At 36.4% G+C, this 17,936-nt stretch overlaps 1 protein-coding gene across 11 annotated transcripts in view; it reads right to left on the minus strand.

Moving 5' to 3' along the window:
• Nucleotides 1-17,936, minus strand: part of SMG7 (SMG7 nonsense mediated mRNA decay factor) — a 91,475-nt gene that overhangs the window by 16,511 nt on the left and 57,028 nt on the right. For all 11 annotated transcript variants that reach the window (XM_006942751.4, XM_006942752.5, XM_006942748.4 and 8 more), the window contains 7 exons: nt 9,946-10,117; nt 8,672-8,743; nt 7,693-7,843; nt 7,179-7,314; nt 2,784-2,946; nt 1,704-1,860; nt 537-607 (listed from right to left, as the gene is read on the minus strand). In XM_006942751.4, the coding sequence (XP_006942813.2) occupies nt 537-607; nt 1,704-1,860; nt 2,784-2,946; nt 7,179-7,314; nt 7,693-7,843; nt 8,672-8,743; nt 9,946-10,117 (922 nt within the window). The remainder of the gene's footprint in view (nt 1-536; nt 608-1,703; nt 1,861-2,783; nt 2,947-7,178; nt 7,315-7,692; nt 7,844-8,671; nt 8,744-9,945; nt 10,118-17,936) is intronic.

Below are 17,936 nucleotides of genomic sequence, written 5' to 3' on the forward strand. Positions count from 1 at the left end.
ACATTAACTTTAAAAAGCAGGCACAAAGCTGTATCTGATATCAGTCACAGGCAGGTATGTATATGTACACTTAAGAAAAAGATCCCAAGAAAATACACTATAATATGAACAATACAACGTATCTTTGTAAGAGAGAACCATGGGTGACTTATGTACTTAATGTTTGTATGTCCCAGATGTTCTATAATAAGCAGGTATTACTTCTTTAACAGAGTAACGCTGTTCAAATTAATTCTCTTAAAAAAAAAAAAAAAAAAAAAAAAACCAGTAAAAATGAGGAGGGAGGGAAGAAGCCGGAAAGAATTTAAAGGTATTGTACTCTCTGGACTCCTATTCAAAAAGGAGCATATGCTGCTGAAAGAACTGGAAGAACATTACCTCTACTTCTATCCACTTATTCATGATAACTGCAGCACTGAAAGTCCCTTCTGAGTTACTGAACTTAAACGAAAACAAAACATGTTTTTCTCTCGCCTTAAGCCTACTATCAGTGATGGGGAACGATGTCAACAACATCAAGTTAAGTTAGCCCTTACCATTAGTACTTGAAAGATCCTCTTCATGGGGATGGAAACTATTTAGAAGAGAAATTAGCCAGGGCCAAATGCTGTAAATTAAAAAGACAATTCAGACTTTGTCTAAAATGGAGATACTAGAACACTAACAAGCCAGGACAATGTTATCTATAGGGCCTAGACTTTATATACTTTCCCCTCTCACTTCAGCATTTTCAATGCTGTATGATTTCCTAAAACCTATTTTCAAAGATGTATGTCTAGGTAAAAGATACACCAGAAGGGTCATATTTGCACAATAGAGACCTACTACTGCAGGCCATTTCCCAGACTCCTAATTTAACAATTAGTGAAAATCGTTTGTCAGTTTTAAACACTGATAACTGGTACTTACTGGGAACACACTAACCAGAGAAACAACATATTATGTTTTGATAGAGCTGTCACACACATTATCAGTTGTGGAATCCACTGCTAGCTCTTAATCTGTGACGGGGTTGGGGTACACCATAGTCAAATCACATCCTTTGTTCAAAGTAATGACTACACCTTTTTCTTTATCATGTGAGAAAGTCCACACATTGTTAAAATACCAAGGTAAACTGAAAGTTTTCATTTGTTACCATAAAATCAAAATCTCCTAAGAACCATCAGAATTATTCTGAGTAGCGATTAGAGAGAAAACGGTGAGAGCCAAAATAACTCCCAATCCTCTATGCTCAAAACAAGCAAATGTAACTCAAACGCAGTGTTACTGTAAGGCAGGACCAAACAGCTTATGTATAGGAAATAATGGAAAAAGTAAAAAATCACTTCTCTTCAACTTCTAAACAGAAAATTGGAGCATACTGTAATGGGTAAGAAACAAACTGGTTTTTACTTCAATTTCATTTTGAAATGTGAAAAATGCTTTTTCCCTATGATTGCAGCCAAGAATTGGGGGGGGGGGGGGTGGGGGGGGGACACACACAGGGAGTCAGAAATCCTTAAGATTTTGCCTCACACAAGAAATTCAAACAAATAAATGAAAAACATACAAAGAGGTCTTCAGTTCAATTTCCAGAGAGTGGGTGGAAAACACAAAGTCTTCCATTGTTCAGATGTTGTGTTTTAGAGGCGGTTTCTACATATCCATGAATATCAAATAAACAAAGCACACAAACTAACATGAAATTCTAAGACACTTACTACTGTCTTTCATCTACCACTGCCTCCTGAAAGACCCTGGGTCTGAGTCTCAGCCAGTCCATGGAGACCTTGACTGCAGGAAGGGGATAGGCATTGTAGGACTCCTCCTGAGACTTGTTCTGGAGAGGACACTTGCACAGGATGCCAAGAAAAGACACTTAAAGAAAAAAAATGTATTCAGAAAACATAAGATATTTGAAACAATGTACCAGTCCAAATTAAACTAGCATTATGAGACTTCTGCTGTATCCCCCTTAATGCTTGAATACTTCACAGTTTTGTTTTGTTTTTTTTTAACATTTATTTTTGAGAGAGAGAGAGACAGAGCAGAAGCAGGGGAGGGGCAGAGAGGGAGACACAGAATTGGAAGCAGGTTCCAGGCTCTGAGCCATGAGCACAGAGCCTGACATGGGGCTCGAACCCACAAACCGTGAGATCATGACCTGAGCTGAAGTTGGTGGTTTAACCGACTGAACCACCCCGGGGCCCCATCACAGCTTTTTACTAAAAAGGCTTTTATCCCCCATGTTAAAAACTGTTACAGGGGTGTCTGGCTGGCTCAGTCGGGGGAGTGTGCAGCTTTTGATCTCAGGGTTGTGAGTTCGAGCCCCATGTTAGGTGTAGAGATTACTTAAAAATGAAATCTTTGGGGCGCCTAGGTGGCGCAGTCGGTTAAGCGTCCGACTTCAGCCAGGTCACGATCTCGCGGTCCGTGAGTTCGAGCCCCGCGTCAGGCTCTGGGCTGATGGCTCAGAGCCTGGAGCCTGTTTCCGATTCTGTGTCTCCCTCTCTCTCTGCCCCTCCCCTGCTCATGCTCTGTCTCTCTCTGTCCCAAAAATAAACGTTGAAAAAAAAAAAATTTAAAAAAAAATGAAATCTTTAAAAAAATGTTACAGGTATATTTGATGAGGGGAGGGTATCAGGAGATAAAAGGACAGAACTTAGGGTTTAGGCCTAGATAGGAGGCATTTTTGTTGTCGCTAACACTCTGACGATGAAAATGCCTAAGATTATGCTTTCCAAAGAAGACAGCACAGAAAATTAAATGATTTGAATTAAAATTAAAAATTTAATACTCACTAAAGAGGGCCAGCAACTGTGTCCAACACAGCTGCTCGTCTTGGCTATAACTATGCTGCTCTGTTTCATTGCTGAAGTCACGAAGGTGATGAAGTTGAAACAGGTTGATGACAGTGACGTGAACTAACTGCTGAGAGTTGAAAGCTTTTTGGAACAGCAGCCTCTGTAAAGTAAGACAGAAATACCGCAGATTATCAAGAATAGGAGCCACCTTCAACACAAGAACTAAACTGGCAGTCTGCATTTAGAACCAGATGGGTAACAGAGTCACAGATGAGTCAATGACTTCATTCATTCATTCATTCATTCATTCAAATTCAGTTAGTTAACATACAGTGTAGTTACTGGTTTCAGGAGTAGAACCTAGTGATTGATTCATTACTTACATATAACACCCAGTGCTCATATCCCAGCAAATGCCCTCCTTAATGCCCACCACCCATTTAGCCCATCCCCCCACCCACCTCCCCTCCGGCAACCCTCAGTTTGTTCTCTGTATTTGTCTCTTATGATGTGCCTCCCTGTTTTTAATCTTATTTTTCCTTCTATTCCTCTAGGTTCATCTGTTGTGTTTCTTACATTCCACATAGGGATGAAATCATGTGATATTTGTCTTTCTCTAGTTTATTTCGCCTAGCGTAATATACTCTAGTTCCATCCAAGTTGTTGCAAACATCAAGATTTCATTCTTTTTGATCACTGAGTAATATTCCATTGTGTGCGTGTACACACACACCACATCTTCTTTATCCATTCATCAGTCAATGGACATTTGGGTTCTTTCCATAATTTGGCTATTATTGATAACTCTGCTGTAAATACTGGGTGCATGTGCCCCTTTGAATCAGCTCTTAATTGTAGGATTTTAATCAAGTCCAATGTGGTCTGATATCTCTCATGCTGACTCTTTGCCTTGAAAGGAATTCTTGAAAGGAATGAGCCCCAACACCACAGAGTTCTTTCAGCTGTTTTTCACGATACTTTTTTTTTTTTTCCCCGAGAAACCGTGTATTTTTTAATATGATGAAAAAAAAAGTTTTGGGCATCAGTCAGTAAAAGTATACATCTTAATCCATTAGAAGTGGTTTTATATGAGATGCACATATAGTAAACTATTAAATTAGAATCAATGACTAGAAAGTAGATGTACACAGTAAAAAAGAAAAATTTCAAACCAGAAGACTAACAATGTTTTTGAACTTTTGGTACACAAAGTATGACTTCCAAAATTTGTCATAAAATTTACTCAAAGGCTTGACGCATTTAAAGACACTTATTTATAAATGAGGTACAGAGCAACAATATTGGAACACAGGGTAAATGATATACTAAAACAATTAATAATGTGGTACAGGCCCTTCTACAAATTATAACACTGACATGTTTCCCTATTAGAAAAGTACATGTATGATCTTCATCATCAAATTCCTTTACCTTAGTAACTAGTGTTTATAGCAACCTGCTAAACCAGGTTATTACAAGAAGAATTCACTACATGCTCTCAGCCAGTGGCCTCACCCTTCTACCTTAATATCTGCAGTAATTTTAGATTACTCCCATAGAAAATATTTTTCAAACACAAGTTCCTAACAAAGCTGACAGCTACAAGTGATGATATCTTGGCTTCACCCTACACTTTAGCTACAGCCAACCTCCCTCCTTCTCACTGTCACTAGCCTTATAGTGGGAAACAGACAATCTTACTGATGATTCTACAAGCAGTGACAAGAGATTCCTACCATCTCAGAAATTTAGAACTGCCTTTGTCCAGCAACTTCTGAGGTTTTTTTCTATTTACATAAAGAAACTGAAACATCCAGAGTAAGTTTTAGGATCCTATTAGCAAGATCTCTCCCATTATCACGGCAGGAAAATACCATTCAATTGCACTTCAGCTACTCTCTCAGCTTCCTTGCCACCTACCATGCCAGTATATACATGGAGAATGCTCATTCCTTTTTCAAAGGCATCAAGCATTTTTCCTTTCTTTAAAATGTCCCCAAATCCTATCTCTTCTTCTGAATTCTCCCATAAAACTTCTCCTTCATTCTCTATATCTAACCTTTTAGATAAACTGACCATTTATATAAACATATAATATTGGCAAAAAATGAGAATATTAATTTGTATTTTTCAAAAAGCATTTTTTCTTATGAGTAAAACAGAACAACGTATTAATCCACTGGCATTTTATTTTAGGCAGCAATGTCCTATAGAAGACAATCACAGCCCTTTAAAGGATTTTCTAGTGTATGCACAGAAGAATTAATGCATGTGAGTCCATCCTAAGTACTAGCAAATGAGAATGTAAAATTTCATGAAGGCACAGACTGTGTCTTGCTCTCCCCTCCACCTCTAAAAGCCTAGAGAAGTATATGGTTCACAGTAGGTACTCAGTAAGTACTTGGTGAAGGAATAATTCACATCTTTAGAAGTAAAAGTGTAATTATGTAGTTATATTTGCATAAAATTTAGATTGTATTGTAGGAAGCAGAGGGCCTCACTAGGTACAAAATCAGATTGGAACGGACACACTGTTACTCAAAGGCACCTTCAACAGCAGTTGTGGAGTTTATTGAACTCAGTACCATGAAAAAAACAGCATGTATTTAACATATATAAAAAGGCTTGCATCTCATTTCCTAAATCACAGGCCTTAAATCTTTTAATACACCTCAATTTGGTAAACATTTCTGCTTAGTAGCTAAAGATTACTAGTTAGATATGCTGAAGTTTACATGTAGATGACACTAATTATCTACATATGCTTTAGAAACACTTTTGAATATTTACTCAACTGTGCTAGAATTTCACTCCAACAATGTTCTTCTGGTATTTCAGTAATGAGTAAAGTTAAAAATAGATCTGCCTCATACTATGTTTAACTTTAGAGTGTTGGAATGATACTTCAAAGCATCTTTTAGGAATTGTCCACATAACCCCCCAAACTTTATATATGGAAATATATATTTCAATATTAATGTTTGAACTTGAATCAAATGCAAAACTGACTAGACTCTAGACCAGAGTAACTTCCATATAGAGAGGACCTAATTAAGGTAGGTTCCCCCCAATCCCTATTTCACAGAAACAGAGCCAGGAGCAATCTCAACAGGTCATTGGATCCAATCCCCTGCTAGTTTACAGAACTATACCTAAACCATCCAAGGAAGACGACTGTCAACCTGACTTTTAAGCTCTCAAAAGACAGAATCCTTAGCAACCCCCTATAGATATCTTTTTAGGATTAATGATTTTAGTTCTGACCTCAGAAAAGACAAAGAGAAGTTATTTTAAAATAATCCTTCATATATCTGACCACTTACAATGAAACTATTCAGACTTGTTTGTTCTGTACAGGCAGAATAGCTTAGTTAGGGCATAAAAATTAGTTGTTCCTTGCTTGTGCTTGATTCTGTAAATCATGGGCTAAAAGTTGAAATAGGCCCCTAAACGAAGCAGAAAGCAGCAGGAGACTCTAAAAGATTATTCAAAAACAAACTATTTCTATTATAGTTATTTAGTACAATCTCTTGTACATAAAAAGTGTTAACTGCAAAATGATTATCTGTAAAACTACTTCACATTGACTATACTTGGCTAATTTATGTCTCTTAACTAAGTTTTACAATCTCTGGAACATGTTACTTTTATACTACTTATAAAACTGTAAGGCAGTTATAGACAACATCCCAAGTGCTTAGATACCCAGAAGCAACCAAGAAATATAAAATGTTCTTTAAGACTGTCTTGTTCACTGTTGATCCCAGTGACTAAAACAGTGACTGACATTAACAGGCAGTCAAATATTTGTTGAATACATGAATTAAAGACAGAATTAATACTGCTAATTCAATATTCTAATAAAAGATCATTTTCATATATATAAATATAACAAAGGTTAATTTATTTCCTTACACAAATTAATAAAAGAATGAAATTCTCATTCCTTTCCTTCAAACTACCACAAATCCTGATGGATCAAAGCACAATGAGAATAATGAGCCCAGGTTGCAAAATGGAAATATTATAAAGTAGGTACCAGAATTATATCTAAGAATATAAAAACCATTAAAAGTAGTACTTTCAAAACTGAGAGAGAAAGGTGCTTGGATCTGAGAAGAAGGAGGAGTTGGTTTTTTCTCCCCACTTTGGTAACTTTCTGCCAAACAGCAGCTATTTAGTGAAAACACCACTGCTATATTTCTTTATAGATGGTATCTCTGTTTAAATTGAGGGGATGCTGTATGCAAAAACTCCATATGCTTCAAATTTACTTTTAACCAAGAGTTCACAGCTAAGTAATGACATAAAAACTAGGAGTCAACTTCATCAATATCTTATGCTTCCTGATTTAGACAAGACAAAAAAAATTCTCTATTTTTGAAATCTAACCTTAAACTGTTCTTCCAATTTCTCTCGAAGTGGGCTCAACTTTTCCAAGCTCTTACTCAGGTACACATGACCGTGGAATTTAATAAAGGCCTTGATGAAGTCAGAAACACTCCATTTGGTTTTCACCTCATCCCGGCTGAAATGGAAGAAAAATTTCCATGAATCTTAAGCAGCAAAATGGCTAACACCTCTTAAAAGAGGTTTCAGTCTGCAAAAACACATTATTTGAGCACCTGATACACAAGGAGAAGATTCTGCATGAAACTTTTTATCTGCAACACACTCAGAGGAGTTGTGAGAATTCAGCAGCCTGTACTCCTCTACTGGGAAATCAGAGGCTGACTGCTTGAAATTCAGCAATGACTACATGCAAAACTATTAAAACATATCTACGTGTTGAGAAATTAGGCAAATGGAAGAGAAGCACAGGTAACTATCAGTTCTTGTACGCTATCAGGTTGACAGGTGAAGACTACCAGGTTACACAAAGTCCTCTTGGAAAAGTCAGCCCTACCTTTCCAGTGCTTTAGAAAGTGCTTTTTGTAGATTAGTGGAGGCAGCTGGGAACGGGAACTTCACAGCGATGCTTCTGCAGTAGTAGAAAATTGTGGTCAGATGGTCTCCTTTGGAAGAAGCTAAGATAGCCAACTGATTGTAAGGCTGACCTAGAGGAGAAAGTTAAGATGCTAAAGTAACCCAAGATGCACAGTCTTGCTATCAGAATACAGGTGATCAGTTTTCAAACCTTTAAATTAATAATGGGGAGTATTTTATAAAGTAAATCTCATGAGTAACTCATTACAAATGGGCATAATTCAAAACAGCACACTCCCACAACAGAACATAGCATGTACAGGTTAAAAAGCACGTCATTAGGGTAGAGAGCACTAGAAGCATAGGTAAGACTTCACGTGGGCCTAGGAGACTCCATCACAACTACCACGTCTGCCACCGCTGTGGGAAAGCAGCCAGAGACAAAATGAAACGAACAGTGTGCCCAACTGCCACCCCTGCTCGAAAGGAGCTCCTTTCAGAATCTAAAAGAATTTCAATTTGGCTTAACAAGAATGATGTATTTCACCAAACAAGAATCACTGCTAATGTCGATTTTGAGGCCATCAAAAGACATAAGCACTATCTCTTAGATAAATAAAAATTTTTCTAGTAAGGAAATGGTGGTATTAAGAGATAATTAAGGAAGCCAGAGTTATTGAAACAATTTTAGATCACATTAGGGGATATTCTTTTTATACTGGTTTACTGACAACAACAGTTTTATTTTAAAAATCCACTTCTGCTTATATAGAATATACAATGAAAAGAAAAAATATGACCAAAACTCCAAGTCAATCAATACCAAATCTCCAAAACTTAACACTAAAACTCCAAAATCTTTTGCTTTCAAAAACCTGAAGATGAGCCTTCTTTTCCATACTGCTATAGAGAATCAAGTATCCTAGTCAACCACGACTTGCTGTGAGAGGCCCACTCACCATTAGAGGGGACAAGCTGAGCTGCATGCCTATAGTAGGACTCTGCCTGGCTGGTCTGGTTTCTGTATCGAGCTGAGAAGAGGAAAAAGAAACTTTAGTTTAAAAACAAACAATGAATAAAAAAACTAGTAGGGTACTATTTTCAAAACAACTACAGATTTCAATTCTAAAGATAATAAACACATTAAAATTAATTTAAGATAATTAAAGACAGAAAATACTTTAAAACAAATTAACTATAGGATTATGTGTGAAGTGTCCATCTGGCCTTCCCTATTTGGGACATTCAGCATGGAACCAATTGTAAAGCTTACCTAGCCCCCATTTTCAGGTCCTCCAGTGTCATGCATCACCAGCTCCCCCTATGGACTATGCTGGTGACCTGGAGCCGGCCCACCAAGAAGGGGTGAGTTATATGGCACTTAAAAACAAAACAAAACAAAAAACACTATACAATATAATCTGAAAAGTATGTATTTCTTCAATATCTTATAAAGTGACTTTGAAAAATGTCTCATACCTACTGCGATATTAAGTATGTGTGTGCACAGGATACACTAAAAGCAAAAACAACCTAAATGCACTATTCACTGAGTCTCCATGCAGAACTTGGTGCTTACTTTGACATGACCCCAAATGGAGTCAATGATTTATATGACATCTAGATATCTAAAATCTTCGAACTCAAAGGAATGTTCTCCATTCCTTGTTATTTGAGGACAGTTGAAACATAATCCTATAGTTAATTTATTTTACAACCCTTTTAGGTCACCTTAAAGGGACGAACAAGAATAAGTTACATACTCTCAGACAAACTACATTAAATAGAAAAACAAATTTAACTGCAAAAAGGAAACAATTAAAAATGAGGTTTTAATATACTGACAATAGGAAGAAAAGAAGACAATCTAGCTTCAGAAGGAGTAACTTATAAACCCTGCAATTCCAAGAGTACAGACTTTTAATTTAAAAGACATTACGGCACCACTTTGAAAACTTTAGCTTTGATTACATTTTTGCTATTCATTTGCCTACATCTGCATGAAGTCCGAATAAAATTTACATCTTCATATGAAAGTGACTACCTTGAAAATCCTTTGCCAATCCCAAAATACTGAGACAATGTAAATTCTTTAATATACAATTTATAATTTCCTCTTATGGCAAACGACATTGTGTGTACATACTCAGTTTGAGGGAAAAGAGCTTCTTTCTATGACTACTCCAAAGAAAAGGATGAATATATTAGCAATTCCTTCACACCAAAGGCTCACCAATGTCTCCAAGGTGGACGAGGCAGTGCTGGCAGATATAGGAACAGGAGCTAGACTGTGGCTTCACTATGGCGCTGGTATGCGTCTGTTTATTGCTGATAATTCCCAATTGGGAAGACTTCACACGGCATGGTAAATCTACATTAAACACCGTACACAGTTCTTGTAATAACTAAAAGGAAAACATGAGCAAGATTTAGTGGTAAGTCAGAACTGGTAAGTCAGCAGTGCTCTAACAGTAAAGTTTGTATACTTTAACATGTATACCTAATATCATATACTACTGAGACCGGAGCAAAGACTCTAAGAAAACAGGATAGGATAACTAGTAACATTTATTATAAATCATATCTTTTAAATTCTTAAGTATTAGAGCAATCTAAGATGTGCATCTAAAAGGAACAGAAACATTATTTAAAAAGACTTTTTTACCTGAATAGGGTATTCAGTCCCATTCAGCAAGCAACTCCAAGAAATTACCTATCTACTATTTCTCTTAGAAAGACACAAAAACCATTAAAGACTGAGTGGTTACAAATAGGACTTAAATGCAAGCCAACATATTTGTTCGATTTTAGGAGTTCCCTGAGATTTATTTTAAGTCCTATGTCAGTTCTTATCTTTGCATACACAATGGATCTGATACAGACCTGCAAGGGACTTTTGACATTTATGGAGACTACCCACTTCTTCCTCCTTTATCTCCTCTAGTCTTACTATTAGAGGTACCTACCTCCTCCTCGTCAGAACTAACTCCTCTGTCTGAGCATGCTTATTTCATTCTTGTCTGCCTCCTGCCTACCATCCCCTCACTCTTATATCTACTGTCAACTTCTCATGCTTCTTTGCTATGGCCTGCAAATATCAAGTGTCGCCCACAGAAAATACAATAATCCAAAACCAAACACTCCCCTCCTTGATCCTAGATTCCTCCTCCAGTAACCTTTTAATGTCTCTTCCTCTTCTTAACCAAACTGCTACAAAGGAATCCACACGTGTCCTATTTGCTTTCTCAATTCCTATTCACTTCTTAATCCATTATGATCTGCCTTCCACACAAACCCCTCTTCCCATCCTACCATCCACCACCATTCTACTGAAACTGTTGTCCATATGAGACCCAGTTATCTAATAAGCAAATACAATGGACGCTTTTCAGTCATTATCCTATTGGACCTCTTTGCTGCATTTAAAACAGCTAACCTTAAGGCTGATCACTGAGCTTTGCTTTTTTGTTGTTGTTGTCTTACCAATCATTCCTTTTCAGCCTCCTTTATTCAAAAGCATTTCTCCCCCGACCTTGTTCCCCAAGGGTTTCATTATTGGCCCCATACAGTTCTTTCCGTTCTATTCCATCCATTCAAATATTTACTTAAATATATTCATTCAAATATTTGGTTACTATATCAGACACCATGGTAAGCAACAGGGATAACAGAGATGAATAAGAAAATCTACGTTCTTAAAGAGCTCACAGTCAAATGAGCAAGATAGATAAATAACATGAGGGTGGGGAGGGGAAGGGGAAGGGAGCAAGGAAAACATGATAGCTAGCATAAGCCAAGAGAATAATCTATATCTGTAGCAAACTGCATTCCCTAGCTTACTTGATACATTTGTCTCACTTATCCTGGAGATAAACTAGCAGCAATATAGTATATATAGTGATGAAGCTCTATTTTTTCAGATGAGGATATGAAAGCAACAGAAATATCAAGTGATTTGACTAACGTTACAAAATTAGAAAAACATTGATGCTATCACCACACTTTTTAATGTGCAGAATTCACAATATAAGACACCCTGAGGACCCAACTCATGATTTAAAATGTCCTACTTTTTTCTAAGATAAAAACCACTTCCATAACTGAATACAAATTCTGTGTACCCTTGTGTACCCTTTACTACTAAGCACAGGAATTATCTATTTCAGCTTTACTTATACCTGTACATTTGTAATGGGCAAGAATTTGCTGAGATAAAATTAGGTAAACAAGTAAATGCTCAGAATGGCTAGAGTCAGCAAATAGAAAAGGCAAGAAATACAGGAAAGGAACGAAAAATGGGGGGAGAGGGAGACACCAAAAACAGACGAATGTAGAAGATAGCAAGAAGAAACATGGTGGATGGTAGAGAACGGAGTTTGGTAGGTACTGAAAGAACAGACTGGAACACAAGGCAAGGCTAAACATCTATCAAGAAGAAAAAAGAATGTTCACACAAAAAAGTAAATCAAACGTGGCTGGAGCATCATATAGAATGTCTTGTAATAAAATTGTGCCTGAACCCAGGAGCTGTAGGTGAAGATATCAGAAAAGTTCCTGCTGATTCAAAGATTCTGGGTAAGAGAGCTCTGGTTGATTTAGATGCAGAAACAAGGTGGCACTAAAGAAGAAAAACAGATGTTTCATAAGTTGAACAAAACTATATTTGGCAATTATTCTGTGAAAACTCAGTATTACATTATTCCACTGCTCCTTGGCTCTTCTATGCTAAAAATGGAGAACTAACTATGAAGGTATAGAACATCACCCCTCAAAAAAACTACAGAAAATAATACTTTTTTTTTGGCTCCCAGTTTCTTAGAGTAACAACTACTTGTTCAGTTCTTTGATGTTTTAAAAAAACCTACAGTAGAATGTTGTTACATCTTTACTTTGGGAATTCGGTTCTGGCTTGAATTTGGTACCATGCTTTAAATGGCTCACAAAATGACAGCTAAGAAGTAAAAACATCTTCACAGAAATATAAATGAGGATAATCATGTATTAATCTCTTCTCAATCCACTCCAATCAGATTTCTATTCCCACTTTACCAAAGTCACATTTCATTAAATCCAAGATACCATAAATTGTATGATGAACTATTATTTATTGTAACATTGAGAGAAAAAAATACTGCCAATTAAATAGTGCCTTATCATCTCTTGTGAACTTCTAATCAAGAGACGTTAAAATATGAAAAACATTTTTAAATTATTTTTTAAAGTTTATTTATTTATTTTGAGACAGAACACGCACATGCACAGGAGGGGCAGACAGAGAAAAAAGAATCCCAGGCTGACAGCACAGAGACATGGGCTTGATTTCATGAATGGTGAGATCATGACCTGAGCTGAAATCAAGAGTGGGAAGACTAACTGACTGAGCCACCCCAGGGGCCCCCAAAATATTTTAGAAATGAAGAAATACAGTATTTGTTAATGTCACCAGTGACTTCTATGCTGTCAAATCTAATCGGTCACTTTTTAATCATCTTATTTGACTTCTTAGCACCACTCAACAGGGATGACCACTCCTTCTTCTTACTGAAATGTTTTCTCTTGGCTTCCAAGTCACTGCTCTGATTTTCTACTACTGCAATGGTGGCTCCTCTTGTGCTGACCTGTTCTCACCTAGCTCTATGGTTTTAAATACCAAACACTAATGTCTGACTAAGGCAGGGTTCTTCATTGTAATCATAAAATTTACTCTGGCCCTGACCTTTTTACTGGGCTCCAAGCTTATTTATCCAATTACCTATATGACATTTGCACTCAGATGGCAAATAGGCTATCTAATTTAACACGGACAGAGATGTTTTCTCTTCAGTATTCTCCATCTCGGTAAATGGTACAACTAGTCAACTAGCTGCTCAATCTGATAACTGAAGTCATCTTTGACTCCTCCCCTATCTTGATTCCGCATATCCAGTCCAATCCATGATCAAGTCTATTGGTTAATCTTCAAAAATCCATCACTTTTTTTCTATTACCACAGTAGCATCCTAATTAGCTTCCATTCCTAACCCCCATACAACATTCTCCATACAACAGCCAGGATAATCTTTTTTTTTTATTACTTTTTTTTAATGTTTATTTATTTTTGACAGAAAGAGAGAGAGCAAGAGCGAGAGAGAGAGAGCGAGCCTGAGCGGGGAAGGGGTAGACAGAGAGGGAGACACACAATCTGAAGCAGGCTCCAGGCTCTGAGCTGTCAGCACAGAGCCCGACACAGGGCTCGAACTCACTAGCCGCAAGATCACGACCTAAGCTAGACTCAGACACTCAACCAACTGAGTCACTCAGGAGCCCCCTGCCAGGATAATCTTTTAAAAATGCGAACTTTATCATGTTACGTCCCTGCCTCCTCTCCAACGGCTCGCAACTACACTTAAAGATTAAAATTCAAAACTCATCGTGGCCTAGAAGATTGTATGATGACGTGGATTTGGTCTACACCCTCAATCTCATAGCTTAATCTGTACTATGTGTAATCAAGAAAGATGTATAAAACATTATTGTTAGCAACACCATTAACTGTTTCAATTATCAAACGAAGACAACATAAAAATGCAAGTAAAATATCCTATTAATGTTAATATATGAAAAAGTTTATTAACACTCATTCTACAATTGTTTTAATTGTTCAACCACTGCCTAAGGAATGCTGGTGGAGAAAATCGAAAAAATGTTATTATAAAATTTTATATAAATTTTATTATAAAATTATTATAAAATGATTTTATTATAAAAATCGAAAAAATGTTTTTCAAAATTAGATTAGCCATATATTTTTCATTATAAAATAATTTGAATGATTTTATTTACCTGCCTATAAAATTTTGTTTACAATTACCATACTCCCTCAATAAAAATGATTCTTGTTTTCCTTCCTTGCAGATTTATCAAGGTGCAATTAAAACTTTGGAAATGTGTTACATTGCATCATAAAAAAGGTTAAAAATCATGTTTCTAGGTGATTAACCAATCTGTATAATAACTATAATAAAAATGTATTGTAGCATATGGACTCCTTCCCTCTCTTCCACCATGCCCAGCTGCTCGGGGTCCCTACTGCTCCCCCTACTTCAGCTGTGTTCATTCAAAATTCCACTTTCTACTACATAGGGAGAGGAAGGAATACAGATTTGAATCGGACTAGAGTTTTAAAACTAGACTATATTTCAAAAATCTAAAAGCAACCAGAATGTTATGAAATCTTTCTAAGAAGTTATGGTAGAAATCTGGAATTCAACAAAGCATAGATGAAAGTAGTGATGGCGGGGTAGGGGATAACACTTTTGTTAATACTCTGAGCTGAGATTCCTCAATTAACATATCCAGTCAAACTGTAATTCAATAACACGATCTTTTCATCATCTTAAAAGATCTTCATAAACATCAACTTATAATAGTTTCATAAATTTGCATTTTACAGATGTCATAATTTAATCATTATTATAAGATATTGGTGCTAATTTTCAAATATTGAGATTTGAATTATAATATCTATTTGTTCCTTTAAATATAAATATTATTGTCCTTACTAAATATCCACTGATCTGGGTGGCTTAGATGGTTAAGTGTCTGACTCTTGATTTTGGCCGAGGTCATGATCTCACAATTTTGAGTTCAAGCCCTGCGTTGAGCCTGCCTGGGATTTTCTCTCCCCGACCCTTTCAGCCCCTCCCCTGCTCACACTCCCTCCACTGACCTATGGACAAAAACAAAACAAAACAAAACAAACAAAAAAAACCATATTTAAAAAAAAAAAAAAAAGAACCTGGTAACATTAGGAAACTCTGATTTAAATGAAAGAACAAAAGAAGAAACTTGAGAAAAAGATATCTGCCAAAAATAATGGAAAAAATTAGTATCTTTCAGTATAAATCAGACAAATCACCATGAAAACAATAGGATCCAAATGATGAGTAGGAAAAGTAAACAATGACTTATACAAAATACAAACATCTAATAAAATAGGAATGCAGTTCAATACTAATAACCCAAACATTAAATTTTAAAAGAAAAATTATTTTCCATCTAATAAGTGTAAGTTACTCATTTAATCATGCATTCACTTTTACTGAAAACACTTAACGCTGGCAAGCATGCATCAAGACAGATACTTTTGCAGGGGCGCCTGTGTGGCTCAGCCAGTTAAGTGTCCGACTTCAGCTCAGGTCATGATCTTGCAGCTTGTGAGTTCAAGCCCCGTGTTGGGCTTTGTGCGGACAGCGTGGAACCTGGAGCCTGCTTCAGATTCTGTGTCTCCCTTTCTCTCTGCCCCTCCCCCACTTGCGCTCTGTCTCTCTCAAAAATAAATAAAAATTAAAAAAAAAAAAAAAAAAAAAGATGGACACTTACATACACTGCTGATGGAAATATAAAAATATAAATGATAATCTCCTGGGAAATAACAATGTATGTTAATAGTTTTATAACTTGATTATCCAATGATTTTATTCATCATCCAGTGAAGAATTGTCATCATCAAATAATCCAATATTAGAGAAAATGCTTATCAAACTGCATGACAATACAAGGGAAAACTTACATGTTTATAAAGGAGATATAATACTGGATATGTACAACTATGTACAAAATTATTAAAGCATCAGAAGAATATATATTAAAGTAGTAATTTATCCTGAACAGAATTAAATCTTTTTCTGTGTAATTTCCAAATTTCTTAAAACTAGTATGCATTAAAAAAAAAAAAAAAAAAAGGGGGGGGCGCCTGGGTGGCGCAGTCGGTTAAGCGTCCGACTTCAGCCAGGTCACGATCTCACGGTCCGTGAGTTCGAGCCCCGCGTCGGGCTCTGGGCTGATGGCTCAGAGCCTGGAGCCTGTTTCCGATTCTGTGTCTCCCTCTCTCTCTGCCCTTCCCCCGTTCATGCTCTCTCTCTGTCCCAAAAATAAATAAACGTTGAAAAAAAAAAATTAAAAAAAAAAAACTAGTATGCATTATTTTTATAATTAGAAAGCAAAAAGGAATATCTATTAACGTATCCATCTCTTCATTTACACTAGATATTCCCTTAAAAAAAGGAAAAGACTATCTCTTTTCCCTTCATATCCTCAGTATCTGTAGTGTGCCTTACTTAGAACAGTAGGCTTTTAAAAGCCAACTTGTGGAATGAATTAATCTTTAACTAGCTTTAAGGACTAGTTAGTGGCACACTGCAATCCCTCTCTCCAGAAGTACCAACTTCTACTGCTAGAAGTTGGCATCCATTTAAAAATTAATTTTGAAAAGAAGAACCATACTTTAGTTCTTTCAGTGATCAACTGTGAAGAATGTTTTAGTCTAAGTAAAACAAATAATCTCTGTAAGATGATGGCTAGCTATGTGACAACTTCCAACACAGCCTTTCCTTTTCCTTCATTCCGAGACATGGTAAAACCAAAATGGAGCCGAAATACAGGTAGCAACGGTCAAGCAGCAAGCACAGAGGGAATGGCCAAAGATTTCTTTTAGTCTAAGATCTTCAAACTGTGTGTCGCCATTCTAAGATGAGAGTTTATACACATTTTATTAATTATGAATGCTACTACAAATGGATGAGATAAGTTTTCTAAAATATTCTGTTTAAAGAAAATTCATTGTTCGGAAAGAAGATTTATGTATTGTTTAACCCGCCCGGTTTAGAAGTTTTATCAGCATGTAACCAAGCACAAGATAAGTCTCTGAGGATGATAAATCATTAAAATAATAAAGTAATCATTTTATTATTAAAATGGAGGAAAATTTACTTCATTTCTTAGGTAGCTTAACAGCATTTAAAGCTTCAGATAAATTCTACTAAACACATTAATACTATGAAAACTCACTTGATATCACAAATTTTGACTATTTCTTACCTGGCACAACACAGCTGTTACTTTCACAATGAACTATACCCATACCCATAAATTCACATTTGCTCTAATACCACTTATAACAGACTACTTTTGCTGTTTCACTAAGATATGGCTCTCATGACCCTTTTTCTACTCACACAATTATATCTCCAAACTTTAAGCCAAAACATAAACTTTAAAAAAAATTTTTTTTTAATGTTTATTTATTTTTGAGAGAAAGAGAAACAGAGCATGAACAGACGAGGAGCAGAGAGATAGGGAGACAAAGAACCAGAAGCAGGCTCCAGGCTCCGAGCTGTCAGCGCAGAGCCTGACGTGGCGCTCGAGCTCACAAACCGCGAGATCATGACCTGAGCCGAAGTAGGA

Source organism: Felis catus, chromosome F1 (assembly GCF_018350175.1).
Source record: "Felis catus isolate Fca126 chromosome F1, F.catus_Fca126_mat1.0, whole genome shotgun sequence".
In the NCBI taxonomy this organism is placed as follows: domain Eukaryota; kingdom Metazoa; phylum Chordata; class Mammalia; order Carnivora; family Felidae; genus Felis; species Felis catus.